The sequence below is a fragment of the Trichosurus vulpecula genome, chromosome 2 (assembly GCF_011100635.1).
Source record: "Trichosurus vulpecula isolate mTriVul1 chromosome 2, mTriVul1.pri, whole genome shotgun sequence".
Taxonomy (NCBI): Eukaryota; Metazoa; Chordata; class Mammalia; order Diprotodontia; family Phalangeridae; genus Trichosurus; species Trichosurus vulpecula.
The window spans coordinates 456,567,102-456,586,915 of record NC_050574.1 but is presented as its reverse complement, the minus strand read 5'-3'; the positions used below and the strand labels follow the sequence as shown (position 1 = coordinate 456,586,915).

The 19,814-nt window shown below is 36.4% G+C and overlaps 1 protein-coding gene across 3 annotated transcripts in view; it reads right to left on the bottom strand.

Moving 5' to 3' along the window:
• Nucleotides 1-19,814, bottom strand: part of RPS6KA3 (ribosomal protein S6 kinase A3) — a 105,105-nt gene that overhangs the window by 36,498 nt on the left and 48,793 nt on the right. For all 3 annotated transcript variants that reach the window (XM_036742611.1, XM_036742612.1, XM_036742613.1), the window contains 9 exons: nt 17,759-17,839; nt 16,491-16,570; nt 15,709-15,815; nt 8,541-8,578; nt 8,216-8,358; nt 5,867-5,937; nt 4,641-4,729; nt 4,446-4,510; nt 2,397-2,499 (listed from right to left, as the gene is read on the bottom strand). In XM_036742611.1, the coding sequence (XP_036598506.1) occupies nt 2,397-2,499; nt 4,446-4,510; nt 4,641-4,729; nt 5,867-5,937; nt 8,216-8,358; nt 8,541-8,578; nt 15,709-15,815; nt 16,491-16,570; nt 17,759-17,839 (777 nt within the window). The remainder of the gene's footprint in view (nt 1-2,396; nt 2,500-4,445; nt 4,511-4,640; nt 4,730-5,866; nt 5,938-8,215; nt 8,359-8,540; nt 8,579-15,708; nt 15,816-16,490; nt 16,571-17,758; nt 17,840-19,814) is intronic.

Here is a 19,814-nt window from a genome sequence, read left to right as displayed (position 1 = left end):
TGCTAAAAATTATTTTTACATATAATTAGGGGAAAAAAATGAAATACTATTTTTAAAAAATGAGTTTATTTAGTCTAGGCAAGGTAAAGCACCTGAAGAGTAATAAGGCATATTCTCGACTTAGACAATGAAGGGCTCTGAATGCTAAAGAGTGGAACATATATTTTATGCTATAAGTAACAAGACAGCCACCAGAATTTTCTGAGCAGGGCAATGACCCAGTAAGACCTGGGGTTTAGTGGTATGACTTTGGCAGCTGTGTGAGGATAGCTTGGAGAGAGGAGAGAGATCAATTAGAAAATAACGTAACAGTCCACATGAGAAGTAATGAAGGCTTGAACTAAGACAGTGGCCTATTAGTTGATGAGTAGATGCAAAAGATGGGGAGGTAAAATCTGAAATATTTAGCAGTGGTTTGGGCATGAGGGATGAAGTGGATTGAAGAGTCAAGGATGATCCCTACTTTCTGAACCTTGGAAAGATGATGACAGAAATAGTAAAGTTAGGAAGAGAGATAGGTTTAGGGAGAAAGGTAATACATTCTGTTTTGGATGTACTGAATTTGAGATACTTATGGGACACAAAGAAATATGTAGAAGGCAGTTAATAAGCTCGTGAGAGAAAGTAGTGGTGGATGAATAGAACTTGGAGTCATCTAGAGAGATTTCACAGTGAGAGGGGAGAGGCTCCAGGACAGACCTGGGCAGGAGGCAGGGGAGAGAGACACACCAACAACTAGGGAATAGGTCATGGATGATGGTCCAACAGAGAAAACTGAGGAAGAAGTGCCTATTATGTGTTACTGTGCTATGTAATGGTAAGCACACAAAGCTACTACTCTTTTCTCCATAGTTTCCATTTATTTTCACTCCTCCCTTGACAAAAATTCTAAGAGTAGTTTAATTTTTTTGGTTGTTGCTTTAAGTGGCTGTTCAAAACATTCTAAGAGGATTTTGTAGCTTAAAACCAATTGGAGAAGCAGTATGGTATAGTGGCTAGCAAGCCAGCTGCAGAACTACGAAGTCATGGGTTCAAATCCTATAGCTGACACATACTGACACTAATCCTCCACAAATTTTTTAAACTTTTCAGTGCTCTGGGCAATTCTCTAAGACAGTAAGGGGAAGGGAGGTTGAGGACCTACCTTGATAGAGATCCATACCCAAGAGTTTCCTATACCAATGAAATTAAAGTTTTGTCCCTATTTCCTAAAATTCTATCATTGAAGCAGGTTTTGAAAGAATCTCTTTCCACGAAGTCACGTCAGGTGGGTTCTGAGACCCAAAACAATTTCTGAAATGTAGTTCATCTTTTAATTTTCACTTCTCAATAAAGCACCGTATAGGCACTTGAGAAATACTGAGAATTGTATTACGATTTATCTTGAAGTTATCTCATCTCAAAATAAAGTTGAAGTAGTAGTTGAAGCTTGAGCTTGACAACTGCTTCCATTTTTAAAAAAATTGACCTATGATTTTATTATTAAAAGGAATTCTTGAAGAAACATCATCATCGCCCTTTGGCACTTGCTCTGTCATTTAGAGGCTCAGAGAGCTGCTCAGGGGACTGGGAAGGTCACAGAAGCAGTATGTTAGAGATGACACAGAACCCCAGTCTTCATGACTCTATTTGCTACATCAAACCTTTTCTTCAAATTATACACTGTTGTTATCATACACATTTCTTCTGATTCTGCTTGCTCCACTCTCTGTCACTTCATGTAAGTCTTCCCAGGCTTTTCTGAATCATCTCTTCCATAATTTCTCACAAAATGATAACATTGTATTATATTCATGACAGTTCAGCCATTTTCCTAATTGATAAGGTAGCACTTAACTTTCGGCTCTGCCACCACAAAAACGAATTATAAATGTTTTTGTCTGTATGGGTCCCATCTCTCTTTGGTCTGTTTGGGAGTACAGATCTGGTAGTGGTATCATTGGATTGTAGGGTTTGCACAGTTTGGTAACATCTGGGGCAAAGTTCCGCAATGCTTTCCAGAATGGTTGGGCCAGTTTACACCTCCACCGATAAAGGACACTGCTATGTGCTCAATTTTTTTTAATGGCTAGAGGTTAATTATCTATGACCAAGTTTTCTATTTAACAGTACCATAGTTTTGGTAACTGAAATACTACAGGTGAGAACACAAGGCATTGGCTGAAATATTTTCCAACCAGTTATTCGTATATAATCAAATGAATAAGGACAAGGAAAGTAAGGCATCAATCAAGCACATTACATATGAATAAAAGGTAAAAAAACTGGTTCTTCAGTACTCATCAAATTTATACAATTGCCTGGGAGACTATTTAATTGCAAATGAAAATAAATTTTGAAAAGAACAAGGCTTGCAGTTTATCTTCTGTCTGTTCCTTCCACATCTTCCCTTTTACCTTTTGGTGTTTTTGCAGTAAATTCAGGATCAAAATAAAATGTATCTTCAGGTCTACCAGTTGCAGGCTTAAAGGGTGGAAGAATTTCTCTTCTATACAATTTCTAGAATAGAAGAAATGAGAATTATACTCATATATGTAGTTAACTACAAAAAATATTTGGAACCACACGACATTAAGAGACAGAAAGTATAGTGTTCAATCTCAATTATGAGTAAGGCAAAGGAAGGTCAAGGGAAGTAAAAAATAGTTCAAGAGTCAATTAGCCCAGTAACAACAAATGACAAAGGAGGTTACATGGTATCATAAAAAAACAAATAAACAAACAAGCAAGCAAGCAAAAACTGGATTTGGAGTCAGGAGAGCTGAATTTTGATCCTAACTCTGGCACTTATTAACTTTGTGACCTTGAGTCATTGTATTTCTCAGGGCCACTTCTATAAAATAAGTGGGTTGAATTAGATGATTTATAAAGTCCCTTTCCAGGGAGACTTAAATGCTATGAAAAATTACTCTATGAGGTCAGTGAAGCGAGGAAGTCAAAGTTCAAACAGGAAGGGCAGTCTGAACCAAGGGTGGAGAACAGATGGACAGGCATGAAGTAGAAAGCTAGAAAGCTGAGATGGTCTAAAAATACTCAAGTGATTCAGCCAGTATTTTTGCAAGGTCTTTTACTTTGAGTACTGCATACTCCCAGTTCAACAAACACTTATTAAGCAACTATTACGTGTCAGGCCCAAATCTCTAGGCAAGAGATACAAAGAAGAAAACAAAACTGTTCTTGCCCTCAAGAAGCTTAGAATTTACTGGGGGTTGAGGTGGGAAATTATATATTGGATAAAGGCACAGAATGGAATGTATAGTAAGGAGGCCAGTCTGGGTGGAATACAGAGTACCTGAAGGGGAATAATGCATTATTAGCCTGGAAAGACAGGTTGGACATTGAAAAGGGTTATAGGAGCCATACAGAGACCCTTGTGTTTTATACTAGAGGCAACAGGAAGTTATGGAAGCTTCTTAAGAAGGGTATTGACATGGTCAGACCCATACTTTAGAAATATGACTTTGGTAGCTCTGAGGAGGATGAGTGGAGAGGAAAGTGACTGCTGGATACAAGGAGACCAATTAGGAGTGAATTAGTCCACACAAGAAGCGATGAGGACTCCAATAAATGACATAACAAAAAGAAGGGGACACAGCCATGTAAGAGATGTTGCAGTGGCAGAATAAAAAAGACAGTAACTGGATAGACATATTATACATATCGTTCTTAAGCTGTACTTATTCTAGTAGAATGTAAGCTCCTTGAGACACATTATTTTATTTTTTGTCTTTCCAGGGCCGAGCACAGTGAATGCCACTCAGCATGTGCTGGATAACTCACTGGTATGTTGAAGGGGGTGAGTGAGAATGAAGAGCAGAAGATATAATCCCTGCGGAGTGACCTGAATGAATGGAAGGATGATGGTGCCTCTGACCTTGATAGGGAAGTTGGGAGAAAGGCTGGATCTAAGAGGAAAGATACTAAATTCTGTCTTGGACATTTTGGTCTTCTGAGGCAATGGGACACATATGTGGCAATGTCTGGGAGACACGTGAAGAAGTGGGATTAGAACTCAGGAGACAGAAGCAGAGTGGATATATAGATTTGGGAGTCATCTACTTAAGTATAATATTTGAAATCATGGATGCTGATATGATCATCAATAAAGAGAGCATAGGGAGATAAAGAAGGCCTAAGATATACCCTTGTGGTACACTAACAAATATGGGGAAGTACAGGGATAATGGCATTGTCATTCTAGTTGATGTGGCGTAAATGTTCTTCACTGAGCCTTGTATAGAACTTTGACGTAATCTATTTCAAACCCCTCATTTTAGAGATGTGGAAACTAAACCTTGGAGAGTCAAGTGCCCTGCCGAAGGTCAGAGCGAGTTATAGCAGACAGTCAAACCTACATTCCCTGACTCTTATGTCAATGTTCTTTCCACTTACAGTGGAAAGTGCACTGTGTTTTCATATTAAGTAAGGTCTTATTAGATACTTACATTCCAGTCTATTGTGGAGAAAAATGAATGCCTTTTAATTTCTTCAACTCCATCTGGCCCCGCTCCTATCAAAAGTCACCGAGATTAGATGCTTACTTCTCATCAAGCAAGTAAAATTTATTTATTATTATTTAGTCAATCAAATGGTTGGCTTGAAATTAACATAAGAGTTTTGAGAAGCAAAAAAAAAATTACCTAATCTGTTTGCAGGATTTCGTTTGAAAAGCATACGTAAAAGACTCTGTGCTTCAGGGCTTAAAAACTGTGGCATTCCAAGTTTGGCTCTAAAGATTCAACAATAATAGAAAATTTTAGTAAATAATCAACTATTGTATCACTCTTTCTCAGAAATTCTTCAAAAGCTACAAGTTAGGGAAATTAATGGCTTTGAACATTTACTTGGACTTATGTAAAGATTTTTCAAATTGTGTAATACCTTTAATTTCAATATCTGGAAAAAGGACACAATTAAATACAATTCTTTCACTTGTTTAAAATACTCATTGCAAGTTACATATTTTTAAAACGTGATTTTGCAAAAACAGAGGAAAAAGTTACAGACACTTCTATTTTCAAGAAGGAAAAAAGGTAGATGCAAGAGTTCCTATGTGAATTAATGCAGAATTTACACTGTAGGGTTTGGGTATGTACTTTACGTACCTTGAACAAATTAATATAATGCTGATTTCTGATTGGGAAGTGTTTGAACTTAAGAATAAAATGGTGAAAAGGTTTTTTAAAAATGGGGCCACACAACAAATTTGTTTTTGGATGGGACCTACGAATTCAAGGATGTATAGACAGCCTTGACGCCAGGGTCAGCTTTCTATATACTATACCATGCTGCCTCCTAACAATCCTATAGAATAAGACAGGGCTATTTTAGGTGTCATTAACAGCACTATAAAGCTATGGACCTTATTCTTACTTAAAAAAAAACCAAAAAACAAAAAACAGTGAATGTAATATTCATTTCTCTGCTTCTTTTTAATATACCAACTGGAATTTTTCTCAATACTTCAAAATTTCCAGCCTGAGGCATTTATTAAGGTAAAAATACTTTAATGAAGTTCTATTATGCAACATTCAATTTGACTCTGGATACTGGAAAGTCTTGCCAGTGGAACATAAACATTTGTAGATCCTATAAAGCAGGCAAGGAGCTTGTATTGTACTGGCCTTTGGATGGACCATGTCTGTTTTATGATGATCACTGTAGCTCAAATAAGAGCTGTAACTCAGAAAGTTGGCTGCAGCTTGATGGATTTTTGGGTGACAGCAATTTCTGGAGATTAACTAACAAACTGTAAAGGAATTACAATTGGCATTAAAGGGAGCGCCCACAGCAATGAAATCATGGACCTGTGAAGTACAAAACATACATTTTAAGCTTATAATGTAGGATAAATAAGAACACTTACTTGAGAATCATAGTCATAGTTTCTTTTCGGTCTTTCCCTTGAAATGGTAAAGTGCCAGTAAGCATTTCAAACTGCAAAAATAAAACATTTCGTTGGATCAATCAAATGCACAAACCTAAGAATGCCACCACGCAAAGAACCAGGAAATCAATAATATAATTATATCTATTACTAGTATACATTTGCTAGCTATCTTAGAGAAATATCTGAACCAAATTTATTAGTCAAAAGTTTTCAAATTTTAAAAGTTCCTAAGTATTTCTGGAGCATTTAGCAGAAAGATTCATCTATTCGATGACTGGAGAATGGCTTGTGATATGGCCAATGTGTGAATTTGTTTTGCTTTACTATACATATTTATAACAAGTGTTGGAGAGAATTAGGGGGAAAGAAACTACATGTGTATGTATAATCATTTCTGTTGTTTAAATACAAGTTCATAATAAATTACTTTTTGCAAAAGTACTTTGTAACCTTATGGAAAAGGAATGTTTGTGATAGAGAATACTACTCCAAGGAAATAGAACTAAGTGATTAAAAAATGGAAAAACTTAAAGAACTAAGAAAAACCTAACATGAAGGGAAGCGCCATGAAAGGAAAATGAGGAAAACATAAACATTATGAGTGTACAGACTTTATTACATGGTGAATGAATAGAGTTGTAAAACAAAGTACTTACTACGTGAGATATAAGAGGAAAAGGCATTACTGAATGGGGGTGACTCAGGGAAGTTTCATGAAGAAAAGGGCACTTGGGTACAATGGGTAAGATGGAGGACAACACTCCAGGCATAGGAGGCAGCAACATGAACAAAGAGGTAACAGGCATGAAAGGGCAGGGATGGGGAGAAGCGAGTAGACTGGTTTGGCTGAAATGTAGTGTATGGGAGGGGAATACTATAAGGTAAGACTGGAAAGGTAGTGCCAGATTATGAAAAACCTACCTTGAATGTCAGGCAAAGGAGTACGAACTTTATTCAGAATATCCCTCTAGACTTTTAAGTGGAGAAATGACATTACCAAATCTATGCATAAGAAAGATTATTCTGACAGCAAAAGGAACGTAGGATCATAAATTTAGAGCTGGAAGACACTTTAGAAGTAATTGTGTGTCCAAATCTCTACTTTTGCAGATAAACAAACTGAGAGTGCATTGAGGACAGTGGATAAGAGAGTAAATTAGCAGGACCATCTGTCTACTAAACTGGTCTAGGTACCTAGTAATAAGAGCATTTATTCTGGCAATAGGTAACAGAGAAGGGGTAAGGATAGGATCAACCTTGTTGAGATGCAATTAACAGGACCTGTTGGTTGGCAATTGATTGTAGAGGGAAAGGAAAGGGCTGAAGCATATATAACCCAAAGTGACAAGCCTGGGAGTTTACGTAAATGGTGACAGAAGTTAAGAGAAAGCTTGGTTTGGGCCATGCTGGGTTGGAGACGCTAGATAATGGGTAGAAATGCTCTATAGGTAGTTGGAAGTGGGAATCTGAAGCTCAGAAGAGAGTTCATTTATGAGACATTAACTCTCACAGTAATTGTAACCACGGAAATGAATGAAATAAGGTGAAGAATAGAACAGGCCCAAAAAGAGACATCTGAGGAACACTCACATTAAAAGGCTGTAAAGAGAATGAGACAGGGAAGCGGCTATAAAGACAAGAAAAGAACCAGAAAAGTATAGCTTTCATGGAATTCAGCAGGGAGGGAATATTCAGTAGAGAATAGCAGTCAGTAGTATCGAAAGACACAGAGATATCAAGAAGATACATCCCAGTGGAATTTGAGGATTAATTTCTTTCTTGTTATACACACACACACCTTTTCAAAGAAATACCTGGTGATTAATTTAAAATACAAGAAAAGACTCCTTTTGCCTCTCCTCAAAAGGAAACGATAAGTCTTTTCATCAGGGTCCTCACAAAAGAATTTTAAAAGAAGAGGAAAAAGCTAGTAATTCATTGGACAATTCCTGTTTCCTGACAGCCTGAGTAGAAAATTCCCTTGTTATATGCTCCTGATAATAAGTTCTATCTGTGTGGTATTGTTGAAAATATTCACACAGTGTAACACAATGGATTGTTCTTTGTTATTGGCTACAGCCATTATTTATAGAGCCTGTTATTACTTATGACTGTCTCTTACCTTAGGTTAAAATAAGGAAGGCTTTTATGGAAGGACTAACTTGTATCAACCTAATATAACAATAAATTTAACTATTAAATCTATGAATACAAGAAATCAAAATATAAAATATTTGGCTTTTAACAAAGTCTTATTCTCATCCCTAGAAGTTTATAACATATTCTTTTGGTATGTTTGCTCTTATTTAACATATAAAACCTTACCATCAAAACACCAAAAGACCACCAATCTGCACTCTGTGTATGACCTCGTCGATTAACTACTTCTGGAGCCATATATTCTACTGTTCCACAGAAAGAATATGCCTTCTTCTCATGATCAATAGATTCTTTACTTAGGCCAAAATCTGTTTAAAAAAAAAATCAACATTATTTTCCTCAAGAACTTGTCATTTGAAACAATCTCCAATTTATATTACTTTCTACTTAGACACATAATTATTTTCTATTTTAGTAATTTTCTTTAAAAAGGCAATGTGAATTAATGGAAAGGAAGTAATATTTTAATAAAATTAGGATTTATACTTACCTGTTAACTTGATGTGGCCTTCTTCATCAAGTAGTATGCTAGAAGAGAACACATAAGTCTAAAAATCTTTTACCACCTTGTTTGCAGAACAAATGAATATATTAAACTAACTTCACAGAAGAATTTGTTATACAGTAGCTAAAATTGAAACTATCTTTATCTACAGAAATAAATGATAAAACTGGGTGGAAAACATCACTTTAAACTGTACCTGGAAGACAATAACCATGAAACCACAAGATTGGGGAGGTAGAGTGGTATTGTGAAAAATAACTTTGGACTTGGAATTAGAAGACCTCAAATGGAATTTTGGCTCCATTATTTACTGGACTGTGGAAGTCAATCAACTTCTTTACCTGCAAGGTGGGAAAGCTTCTTGCACTATAGCCATCTTACACTGTGGTAAGCCAAGGCGCTACACGAATGTATGCTATTACTATTCTAATATAATTTTTGATAAAATTAAATGCCAATTTGGTTACTAGATGCCAAAGGTAAAATTATAGCATTTTACGAATGACCTAGAAATACTTAAAATAGCTATCACTAAATACCAATGCATCTCTGGAATGCTGTTAGTTACACATTCAACTACCAGTCATTTACAGCTAGAGCCCAAAACTTCAGTTCAAAGAGTAAATCTTCTCTAATCATGTGTTACTGCATCTCCTATGACATTGATTGCCAAATTAGCATCACTAGGGCTCTGCAGAAGGGTCTTTAAAGGAGCCTTAGAAAGAGACACTGTAATTTCCTAGTTAAGTCCACAGAGGGGCAGAAAATGGGAAACTTTAAATGTGAAGAGGACTTAGTGCCTTTCCCTACCAAGTTAAATCCATGGCAGCAGTGGGGATAGCATCTCCTAAGCCATAATCTCTCAAATCCCTTTACAGCTAAAAAAAATTTTAACCCCGAAGTCAGTGGCTCTTAGTGCTAACAATTTATGTCTTTTGGACAAAATTTACAATTATTAAGTAATTTGGAATAAGTATTTCTCCCCTATTTAACAGCTATTTTTTGTGAGAAAAAAATCCAACAACTGACTGTGCGATAATGGCTTATGTATAAAGTAATATAAACCTATTCACTGACTAGTCACAATAGACCAGTCCACCTTCTAGGCCTAAAAAAAAAGTACAGTGCCTGTCTACTTGGGAGCCATAATACTTCTGCCTTAATACATTCTACTGCAGTCTTATCACAGGATTGTTATTTAAATCACATCACTAACTAGAATTAAGTACATAAATACAAACTTAATAACAAAATTCCAGCACTGTAAGCAGCAACAAAAATGATTCTGATGAAGCACATAATCTAGAACCAGTGTTATTAACCTGTTATTAAACAGAGCTCTAGCAGGGAATGCTTTGTAAGTTAGTACACCCAGCCTGTGTTGTTTAACAACTGGCTAATAACACAGTGGCATCTTACATGCATAACTGTAATCACTTTTTAGTATTTTGTTTTGGTTCTTAATTCTCGTTGTATTGTCCCTTTTAAGAGTTGTGTTTGTATGTTTACACAAATCAATGGAAGTTAAAACAATTTATCAATAAGTCATGTTGGGAAAATTAATCTAATGAGAATGAAAGTCATTTTTAGCAACTAGACTGTCAACATCCCAAAAAATGCTGACATGTCTATTAAGGGCCACACTGTTACTATGCAGTGCCCCTGGGAAGGATTTCAACCATATAAATGTTTAGTTTTATCTCCTTGGAAATAAAAGTAAAAAAAATTGACAAACTGAGAAGAAAAGGAACTTGTTAAGAGTTCACATAATCTGTAGTGATGTACAAAATATAATCCCAAGTGTTAAATAGATTTGCAGGGTGTATAAGACCTGGTGCTTGCTTGCCTATATATTTTAACTAGCTTACTCCAAAGGTAAGAAAATTTTTGGATGGTATTTGTTTTTGAGAAAGGCATAGTTCGATAGAAGCTGGCAACTAAGGTAAAAAATTGTACAGATGCTGAAGGAATCCTGAGGACTCAGCATTTACTCATGTTATAATCAAATACATTTGGTCATTTGAGGACTTACACCTTTTAAAACCCTTTAAAAATTCTGTTGACATCCTGACAGATTATAATATTTTAAGATGAAGAAAAAAAATGACACATACATTAACATACTGTCACAATAACTAGCCAAGCAATAGCACTTATTAAGTGCTTACTATGTGCTAGGCACTGTGGTAGGTATTGGGGATTCAAAGAGAAAAGTGAAACAAACCCTTGCCCTTGATGAGCGTACCATCCAGAAAAGGGAGAAAATGTGTACATGATAGGCATGTGCAAAACAGACACAAAATAATTTGGGCGGGGGGGAGGTTATTGCCAGGTGGGTAGGATAGAGAAAGGGTTCATTGTATAAAGTTGTAGTTAATCCAAGCCATGAAGGAAGGGATTCTACAGAGTGGAGATTAAGAGGGAGTGAATTCTAGACATGAGGGGCAGAAAGTCAGTGCAAAAGCATAGACGTGAGATGGAGTACTATGTACATGGAACAATAAATAAGGCCATTTTTGTAGGACCACAGTATTTATGAGGGGCAAAAATGTGGAATAAATCTGGAAAAGACAGGATGCTACAGCCATAAATTACTACATGAATCTAATGGTCTTGAAATTCTTCAAAATAATTTCACCTGGGATTTACCATTGTTGGCATAAATGATGATAGTGAATCAAATAAGGATTATTTTATTTGCACTACTATTAAGTATTAACTTATAATTAGCAACAAAAGGAAATTCTAACATAACTGGACATTCTCTCCAAGTGTGAGAAACACCTGTTTGGCACAATGAAAATGTTCTGATTTAACATTTGATTTAATATTTTTTTTTTAGTTCAGACTTCTAATTTAATCAGTGTAGGCTGATGAAGAAATTCCCTCTACCAATGCAGACTGACAACTGTTTGGCAATTTAGTCTTTGAGAGTAGGGGCGCTAAGAAATTAAATGACTTGGTCAGGGTGATGAAGTCAGCATATATAAAAGGCAGAGTAATAAAGCCAGTATGCGTCAAAGGTAAAATCTAAACCCAGGCTGTCCTGACTTCAAGACCCTCTACCCACTACATCAATGAATATTAGTTGAGTATATATGTGTCTGCACACATATGTATATACGTATACATACAATATCTATCTTATATATGCACATATACAGATAACACACTCACACCCACATATGTTCCCTTCTCTCTGTTCATATAGCCACTGGACTACTGCTGCCTTCTCACTGTTCTTCCTAAGTCAAATGTTTTCCCCACTCGAATCCACCCTCCAATCAGCTATCAAGGTGATTTTTCTAAAGTGTAAAACTGACCATATCAGCTACAGGCATGCGTGCGTGCGTGTAAAACTATATCAAAGTGCAGGTGGTGCAGTGGATAGTGTACTGGGTCTAGAGTCAGCAAAACTCATCTTCCTGAGTTCAAATCTGGCCTCAGATACTTTCTAGCTGGGTGACCCTGGGGAAGTCACTTGACTCTGCTTCACCACTCCAGTATCTCTGCCAAGAAAACCCCCAATGGGATCACAAAGAGTCGAAACAACAGGGTTCTTGAACCTTGTCAAACCTTCCCTTGAGCTCCATGACATAAGACCTGTGTTTATGTGATTCTATGAACACAGTCTGCACACAGGCTTTACACCCGAGATATATATATATTATATGTATGTATATATCTTTTATTCAATAGTCTTCTCTTCCTGAATTCGTTTTTCTTCTGTTGTAATGTAGAAGAGTCAAATCTCTCTCCTATGATTCCCAGTGACCTTGTTTATTCTTACCAGAAGTCAAATTTTGTGCTGTCACAATGAGATATTACGGAAATGATCAAAACAAAAACCAACAAAACTAAAGAGATGTTTCAGGAAGTAAACAGAAACAAATGAAGCTCATGTAGAAATAACACGCAGAGAATGAAAAACAGAAAATGCAGAAAACACAATGACTTCTTAATAGATCAGACCGAATCTTCTGAAAAGGTATTACAGAAAATAAGCACTGGGAGGGAACTCAGAGATCAAGCCTTTCATTTCTAAAGATGAGGAAACTGATTACCTAGACATGTTAAATGCCTTGGTCTAAGTCAAACATCTTATTAGGGACAGAACTCAGGTCTTCTAACTGCCAATTCAGTAATCTTTCTATCACCACATACTGCCTTCAAGGAACCTTTGTTCTGTTAGGCTTGTGTTGTTGAAATTGAAGGGATTACTTTTGTTTTTAATTTATTTCTCAAGATGTAGTGAATAAAAAGTTCAGCAGGGGAGTGTCCCCTCCCACACTTCCAGTCACTTCATTTCCCTATTACTGGCTGACGCTGGCCTTCCTGCTGCTTCTCACATACCACACTCCATCTCCCAACTCTGTGCATTTTCACCGGCTGTCCTTCATCCCTGGAAATCTCTCCAGGGGTAAGAGAATCTATTTTGTCATCTCTGCCTCCTGGTTCCCCAAGTTCCTTGAAGGCCCAGCTAAAATCCTACTTTACCACGAAGATTTTCGTAGTCCCCATTAATGCTAGTGCCTTCTGCCTGAGATTATTTCCAGTTAATCCTGTACATATCTTGTGTATACATGGTTGTTTTCGTGTCATCTCTCCCACTAAAACTCCGAGCATCTTGAGAATAGGGACTGTTTTTGCCTTTCTTTGTATGCCCAAAGCTTAGCACAATACCTAGCACATAACAGATGCTCAATAAATGTCTGATGACTTCACTTGACTTTCAAACAAAATACTTTCTACCAAAGCAGAATGGCAGTATAGGAGAAGCAGCATGGTACAATGGACAAGACTTTAGATCTGGAGTAAGAGGACCTTCTTTCAAATCTGGGTTCTTGTTGCCTTATGACCTTGGCCAGATCACTTTGGGTCACATCCTTGGAGCTTTTTGTCACAATTCTCTCCCAAGCTATTTCACTTTATACTGGCAATACTCTTCCCTTCCCTATTTCACAGAGGAGGCCAGCCACTAGACAGCACCCTCCAACCTTCATTCCCTTCCCCCACCACACCACAGATCATGCTTAACCAGACCCCACCCCTGGTTTACTGCTAGCATCTACCTCCTAGACGCCTGTTCATTACCTAGCCTTAATCACAAAATGGGTGTTGCCTCAGTCAAACTGACCTGGGAAGAGGCCAAGGTATCCCACAGCATCTGGGGCCATCTCTAAGTCATTCTGATCTATATCTTGCCACTGGGTCCAGATGGCTCCCGAGGAGGCAAGTGATTTTGCATAGCCCTCCTTCACTTAAATCCAATTCACTTGCAAGTTATGGTGTCACCTTCCTGATAACATGGTCCTCTTCAAGGACAAACAATAAGCAATGTGCTGCTGAATGAAACTGGAGGAAATCACAGAACTGCTGACTGGGGCCATTACAAATGTATATTCTTGAATCCTAGCTGGGTCCTCCCTGTTGCAAGGTAAACAAACGTTCTAGTCTTTTTCAGTTGATTTGCTGTCCCATTTCTCCACAGTGGTTTGGATCAGATGATCTATGTTGTAGATCCTGTAGATTCTACAAGATTGCTTCTAGCTAACTTTCTTTAATGCTTTTTGGGAAGGTGCTGTTTGAGCAATTTAGAAATCATCCCGCTTATACATCTTCCATTTCTTCTCTTATGTGTAGCATTTCTAGGTGAGTTTCCCTTATTCCCATTTACTTTTCAAAACATCTTTTCAAAAAAATTCCTAATATCTATTTAAAAGCTTGTGCTATCTCACCTGGTAATCCTACTGGCACCCATGAGTTCAATAATTTCCAGATCTATAGATCCTGATCTCTCTTCTGATCTATAGTCACAAATGTTCAATTTTATCTTGGAAATCTAGAACTGGAAGGCCCATAGGTATCTCAAACACAGTATGTCCAAAAATATCCATAATTTTTCTCCCTTAAATTCCCTCCACCTCTAAACTTTGTATTACTATAGAGGGCATGATCATCCTTCCAGGCTTTCAAGCTCACAACCTTAGGGTCATCCTCAATTGATCATTCTCAACCATCTCAATGTTTTTAACCTTTTTGACATTTCTCTTATATTTTCCCTTCTCTCTGTTCATATAGCCACCACCATAGTAAGGTCTTTACCATCTTCTTCCCTAACACTGCCTTCTAACAGCTCTTCCTAAGTCAAGTGTCTTCCCACTCCAATCAGCTACACCACGGTGATTTTTCTATGGTGCAGATCTGACCATATTACAACTCTGCTCAATGGGCATCATTAGCTCAGAGCAGTGACATCAAACTCAAATAGAAATGGGGGCCACTGATTTGTACACAAAGATCTCTGTGGGCTGCATACTGACTTGGTTTTAAAATATAATGTCATCTATGTTTTAATGAATTTTTAATTTATTTTGTTAAATATTTCCCAATTATGTTTCAATCTGGTCTGGGCTGCAATAAGGAATGATCACATGCTGCATGCAGTCTGACCTAGAGGATCAAATAGAAAGTCTTCTTTTTGCATTTAAAACTCTTCATAACCTAGCCACTTCCTGCTTTTTAAGTCTTCACATACTTTACAGCCTTCCTTGTACTCTATGATAAAGTGACATTCCTATTTGTAGCTCCTTGAACACGGCACTTCCTATCCTGTATCTGGGCCTTTGCACTGGCTGTGCCTCATGCTGGAATGCTTTGCCCTCCCACCTCTGACCACTGCTTCACAGAACTGCTGACTTCAAAGTTCTCCTTCCTGGGAGCCCTTTCCAAGTCCATGATGGTGCTGATGCCTCCCTTTTTTAGATCACTTCCTACCTTCTCTGTATACAGCTTTTACGTGCCTAGTTTCTTTTTGCTTTTCTTTGTCGCTCCAGAGGTGTGTATACATCAAACCATGTAATAAATGTTTGTTAGGTGACTTAACCTCTCTTAGCTTCAGTTTGCTTATCTGCAAAATGAGAACCAAAATCTACAAACCTGTGACAGTATGAGTTACACACACCAGAATTTTAGATGAAGCCAAAATTGGTCATGTCAGCTACTGTTGACAATTATGCTCTAAAAATTTAAGCTTGAAACATTAAGTCTATTAACTGAAAATTTTGTTCCTGTTTTAACAATATTTTAATTGCCTTATACATGACTATAGTTAAAAAGGAGAACTGCTGAATTTAATACAAGTTATTCTTACTTTTCGGGTTTTAGGTCTCTATAGATTATTCCAAGACTATGTAAATGATCTAAAGCAAGCGCAAGTTCAGCCAAGTAAAATTTGACATCCTCTTCTGTGAACATCACCTAAAGAAAGAAACAGCACTTTGTTTAGTTCTCATTTTTAGTTTGTTCTTATGCATTAAAAACAAACACAAGTGTTTTCCACCCTGTGGCTCTGGTATTAAAAGGCAATTTGCAAACAAGATTACATTACCATTTATCCAATCAATTATCAAGCCTTTATTATGCACCAGGGATGTAGCCAGGGATGGATTAACCTACACTCTTGGTTTTGGAGAAGCTTGGAAAATTAATTCAACTGACCAAATATTTATATTTCTTATGTATCTAGTACTATGTGAAACACAGCAAAGATTTTTATGTCATATATAATTGAACTCTGTGATGACTTAACTGTTGTCCTGTCATTCATTCAATACCCATTATAAAGTTCTTACTATATGCAAAGTCCCTTTCTTAAATAGAAAATCACGTTTGGATTACTGAAATTGTACCATCACTCAAAGATAATCTTTTTGATGTATCTTCCCACCTACAATTGTTTTTTTCCTTGACATCACTAAAAGAAGTGCCAGCAGACAGGCTTTAGTCACTCACCTTTTTAGAGGTTAAGATCCTTATTTTCAGGACAAAACCAAAAAGTAAGAAAATAATTCTGGGTCACTGATTCTTTAATGAAAATCTTGTGTCACAGATAGGTTATAGTACAGTGGAAGAATAAAATATAGACTTACTTACTTCTTTGGATAAGCGTGTAAACAAATCTCCACCCCTGAGAAAATCCAAAATAAGATATAGTTTCCCTTCTGTTTGAAAAGCTGAAAATATTAATTTAAATGAAATAATGTCAATAAACAACAATTGATATAGTTTATATTTTTAAGTATTTAGGCAATTTATTCAGAGCTTTTTGAATAAAAATGAATAAATAATAAAGAAAAAGAAAAATACAAGTCATTAATTTTTCCTGACTGAAATATAAAATTCAGTATTAAACAGGAAATGATAAGAGCTTCTGTTAAGTTTTGCTTCACTGCAGTTCTTGCATTTAATTTTCTGACAGACAAGTTGTGAAATATCAAATTTATAAAATATGATTTTCTTCTGTTATGGGAAAAAAGCTATTCTACTCTTGAAATGAAGAAGAAACACCCATATGTCTAAAATGAATCATGGCTAGATCTAGCCACACATCACAAGAGCCATTATTATTTATTTATAATAAGGAAGCAAGACGGTCTGGAGCTTTGAGAACAAGGTTACTCTGTCTCAACAGTCATCTCTGGCATTCTTATTTTTTGAGACTGTATCAATTTACAGCTATTATTCAAATATTATTGTATCTTTAAAATATCTTCCTGAAACAGTCAAGATGAATTTAAATTTTAATCCAAAATATATTTGGTAACCGAGGTCAGCATAAAGCAAAAAACTAAAACATAATACAAAAACACACAACAAACTTCTCTACATTAAAATATTCCTCTCATTACAAATAGTACCTTGTAACTGGAGTTAGGAACAGCAAACAATATATTAAATTTAACATAACTAAACATAGAGGGAGAAAGAACAGTAAAGAAGAGATCAAAAAGTTGTTCTACAAGAATAATATAAAACAAGTATTTCTGTAGGAAAAATGGTAGTGTAAATTTAAAAATTTAAACATATATATACGCCTCTTACTGCTTACCATTTAGGCACTATATTTCAATTTGTCATACTTTGTGTAGTAAAACATACATATTGGCGAATATACTTCTGCATATATTTAATTTTTACATATTATTAGTTGCATTAAGCAATTGTAAAGATAATTTTCTATTTATAACAAAGATATTTGAGAATTACTTAGAAAATATTTCAGTTTCAGGAAGGATAAAAATAACTACAAGTCTAAGCTTAAGCAACTATAGTTACAGTACAGGCAAATGAAACTAGTTAAAAATCCAGCCTATCTTTAAGTCTGATATATAATAACTTCTCTCATTCCCCCAATAACTTACCATAATGCAACTTAACAATAAATGGATGGTTAACTTCTACCAGGATATCACGTTCCATTTTTGTCCGAACACGATCTCGAACTGTAAGACACAGTCCATATAACTGAATCAGAATAGCTTTGAAATCTTTAATAAATAAATCCTTAATTACTTTTCTTAAAAGTGCGTGTATATATAAATGTGTAAATATATAATCTGTTGCCTTCTGAATTAGTAGAAAGTAACAAAATACATTTAAATACATTCAAGAAGAAGTCACTGGAAGCTTCAAATATGGCCTGGGAATGCTTTTTCCCTTCTTTTAAAAAAATAAGCACATTAAAAATTGGCTTTAAAATTGATTAAAGCATCTCTGGGAGGGATTGTTAACACAGTGAATGACAAGAATCAAAAAGCTTTTGTATGATAACTCTATGTGGTTGGTCAAACCTAATAAGATGAAATTTAAGAGAGCTATATGAAGGTTTTATATACTTGGGATATGAGGAATTTGAAAAAGAACAGCCTTGGTTCACTGACATATTCTTTTACTCTGTCTTATATAGGACAAGAGGGCTGAACTACCAAGTTTTGAGTCCTGATGACTAGAAAAAGTTATGCCACTGAGAGAAATTTTAAAAATCTGGACAACAGGATTACTGTTTTGTGGTGGAAAGAGGGTAGATTTGGTATTAGTTTCGTTGTTTTTCAGTTGTTTTCAGTCGTGTCTGACTCTCTGTGACCCCATTTGGGGTTTTCTTGGAAATGAGAGAAGGAATGGCAAACCACTCACATATCTCATTTTACAGGTGAGGAAACTGGAGCAAACGGGGTTAAGTGACTTGCCCAGGCTCTCCAGCTAGGCAGTATCTGAGGCCCGACTCAAATTTAGGGAGAGGAGTCTTCCTGACTTCAGGCCTGGCACTCTATGTGCTATGCCACTGCAGTAGAAAGCTGCCCTTTCTACTTCCTCTAATTATCCCCATTTGAGTAAAAGCTTCTAGCTCCCACCCTATTTTACATGTGTTAAATTGTTAGTATCACATGTTAGTAACTTGGTTACAGAGGTGACTTGGGAACAAAAACACAGATAGAAATGAGGCAGACTGAATAGTTAACGTCCGAGCCTCTCATTCTGCAACCACTGACCTCGTTTAGGACCACGATATAGTGCTCCTGATAGTAAAGGGCAAACAGGGAAAGAAGACGAGCTCTTCGCTCTCTTTAGACAGCACTGCCATTCACTTGGAAGTCCTGCTGTATCTCAATCTCACTGTATTTAAACCATGGCCCTGCATATTTTCCATTATTCTCTACCCTATCTATCTTTCCTATTACCATCTTTCCATTAGCTTCATTGTCTGAGGTTCTCCTCTTTCACTTCTCCCATTTGTTAACAACAAACCTAGCTGATCTGTTATTCTCTCACATTTCAGCACCACCTCTTGTCCAATGCAACCTATAAAAAAACCTACATCTAGGCCTTTGTTACTTTATGCCAAGATCAGTGCAACAGTTTCACAGCAAGACACGTTTTTACCTCTTTTGATCTATTCTACACAAAGCAACACGTAGCTTCTTCCTCAACATTTATGATCATTTCAGCAGTCAGGAGACAGGTCTTGCCTTTGCTGCCAATTAACTGTGTAATGCCGAGAAAGACATTTAATCTCTCTGAGCCTCAGTTTCCTCATTTACAGAGAAGGGCGAAGGGGTTTGTCTAGATATTTCTACTCTTTCAGGTTTCGACTGTTGTCTTAAAGTCTTATTTTCCACATTTCCTTATATGTAACATGAGGAGACCTTGTTTATACAGAGAGTTGAAAATTAGCAGAGTCTCATTCACTGAAGTCTTCCTTTACTTCTTCTGATGTAAGATTGTATAAAAATTCTTTGACCCAGTTTCTTTTGCTTATGTAAAAGTACTAGGAGCAAATATAAATCACCCTATGCTCAAGAATTTTAATTAGCATACTGGTTCAGAATAGAATAAGAGCTCTCTTTTGCTCTGGTAAACTACAAATCCTAAAATGGAATTTGTTATACTGATCTATGCTGGCAAAGTTGCTACATTCTT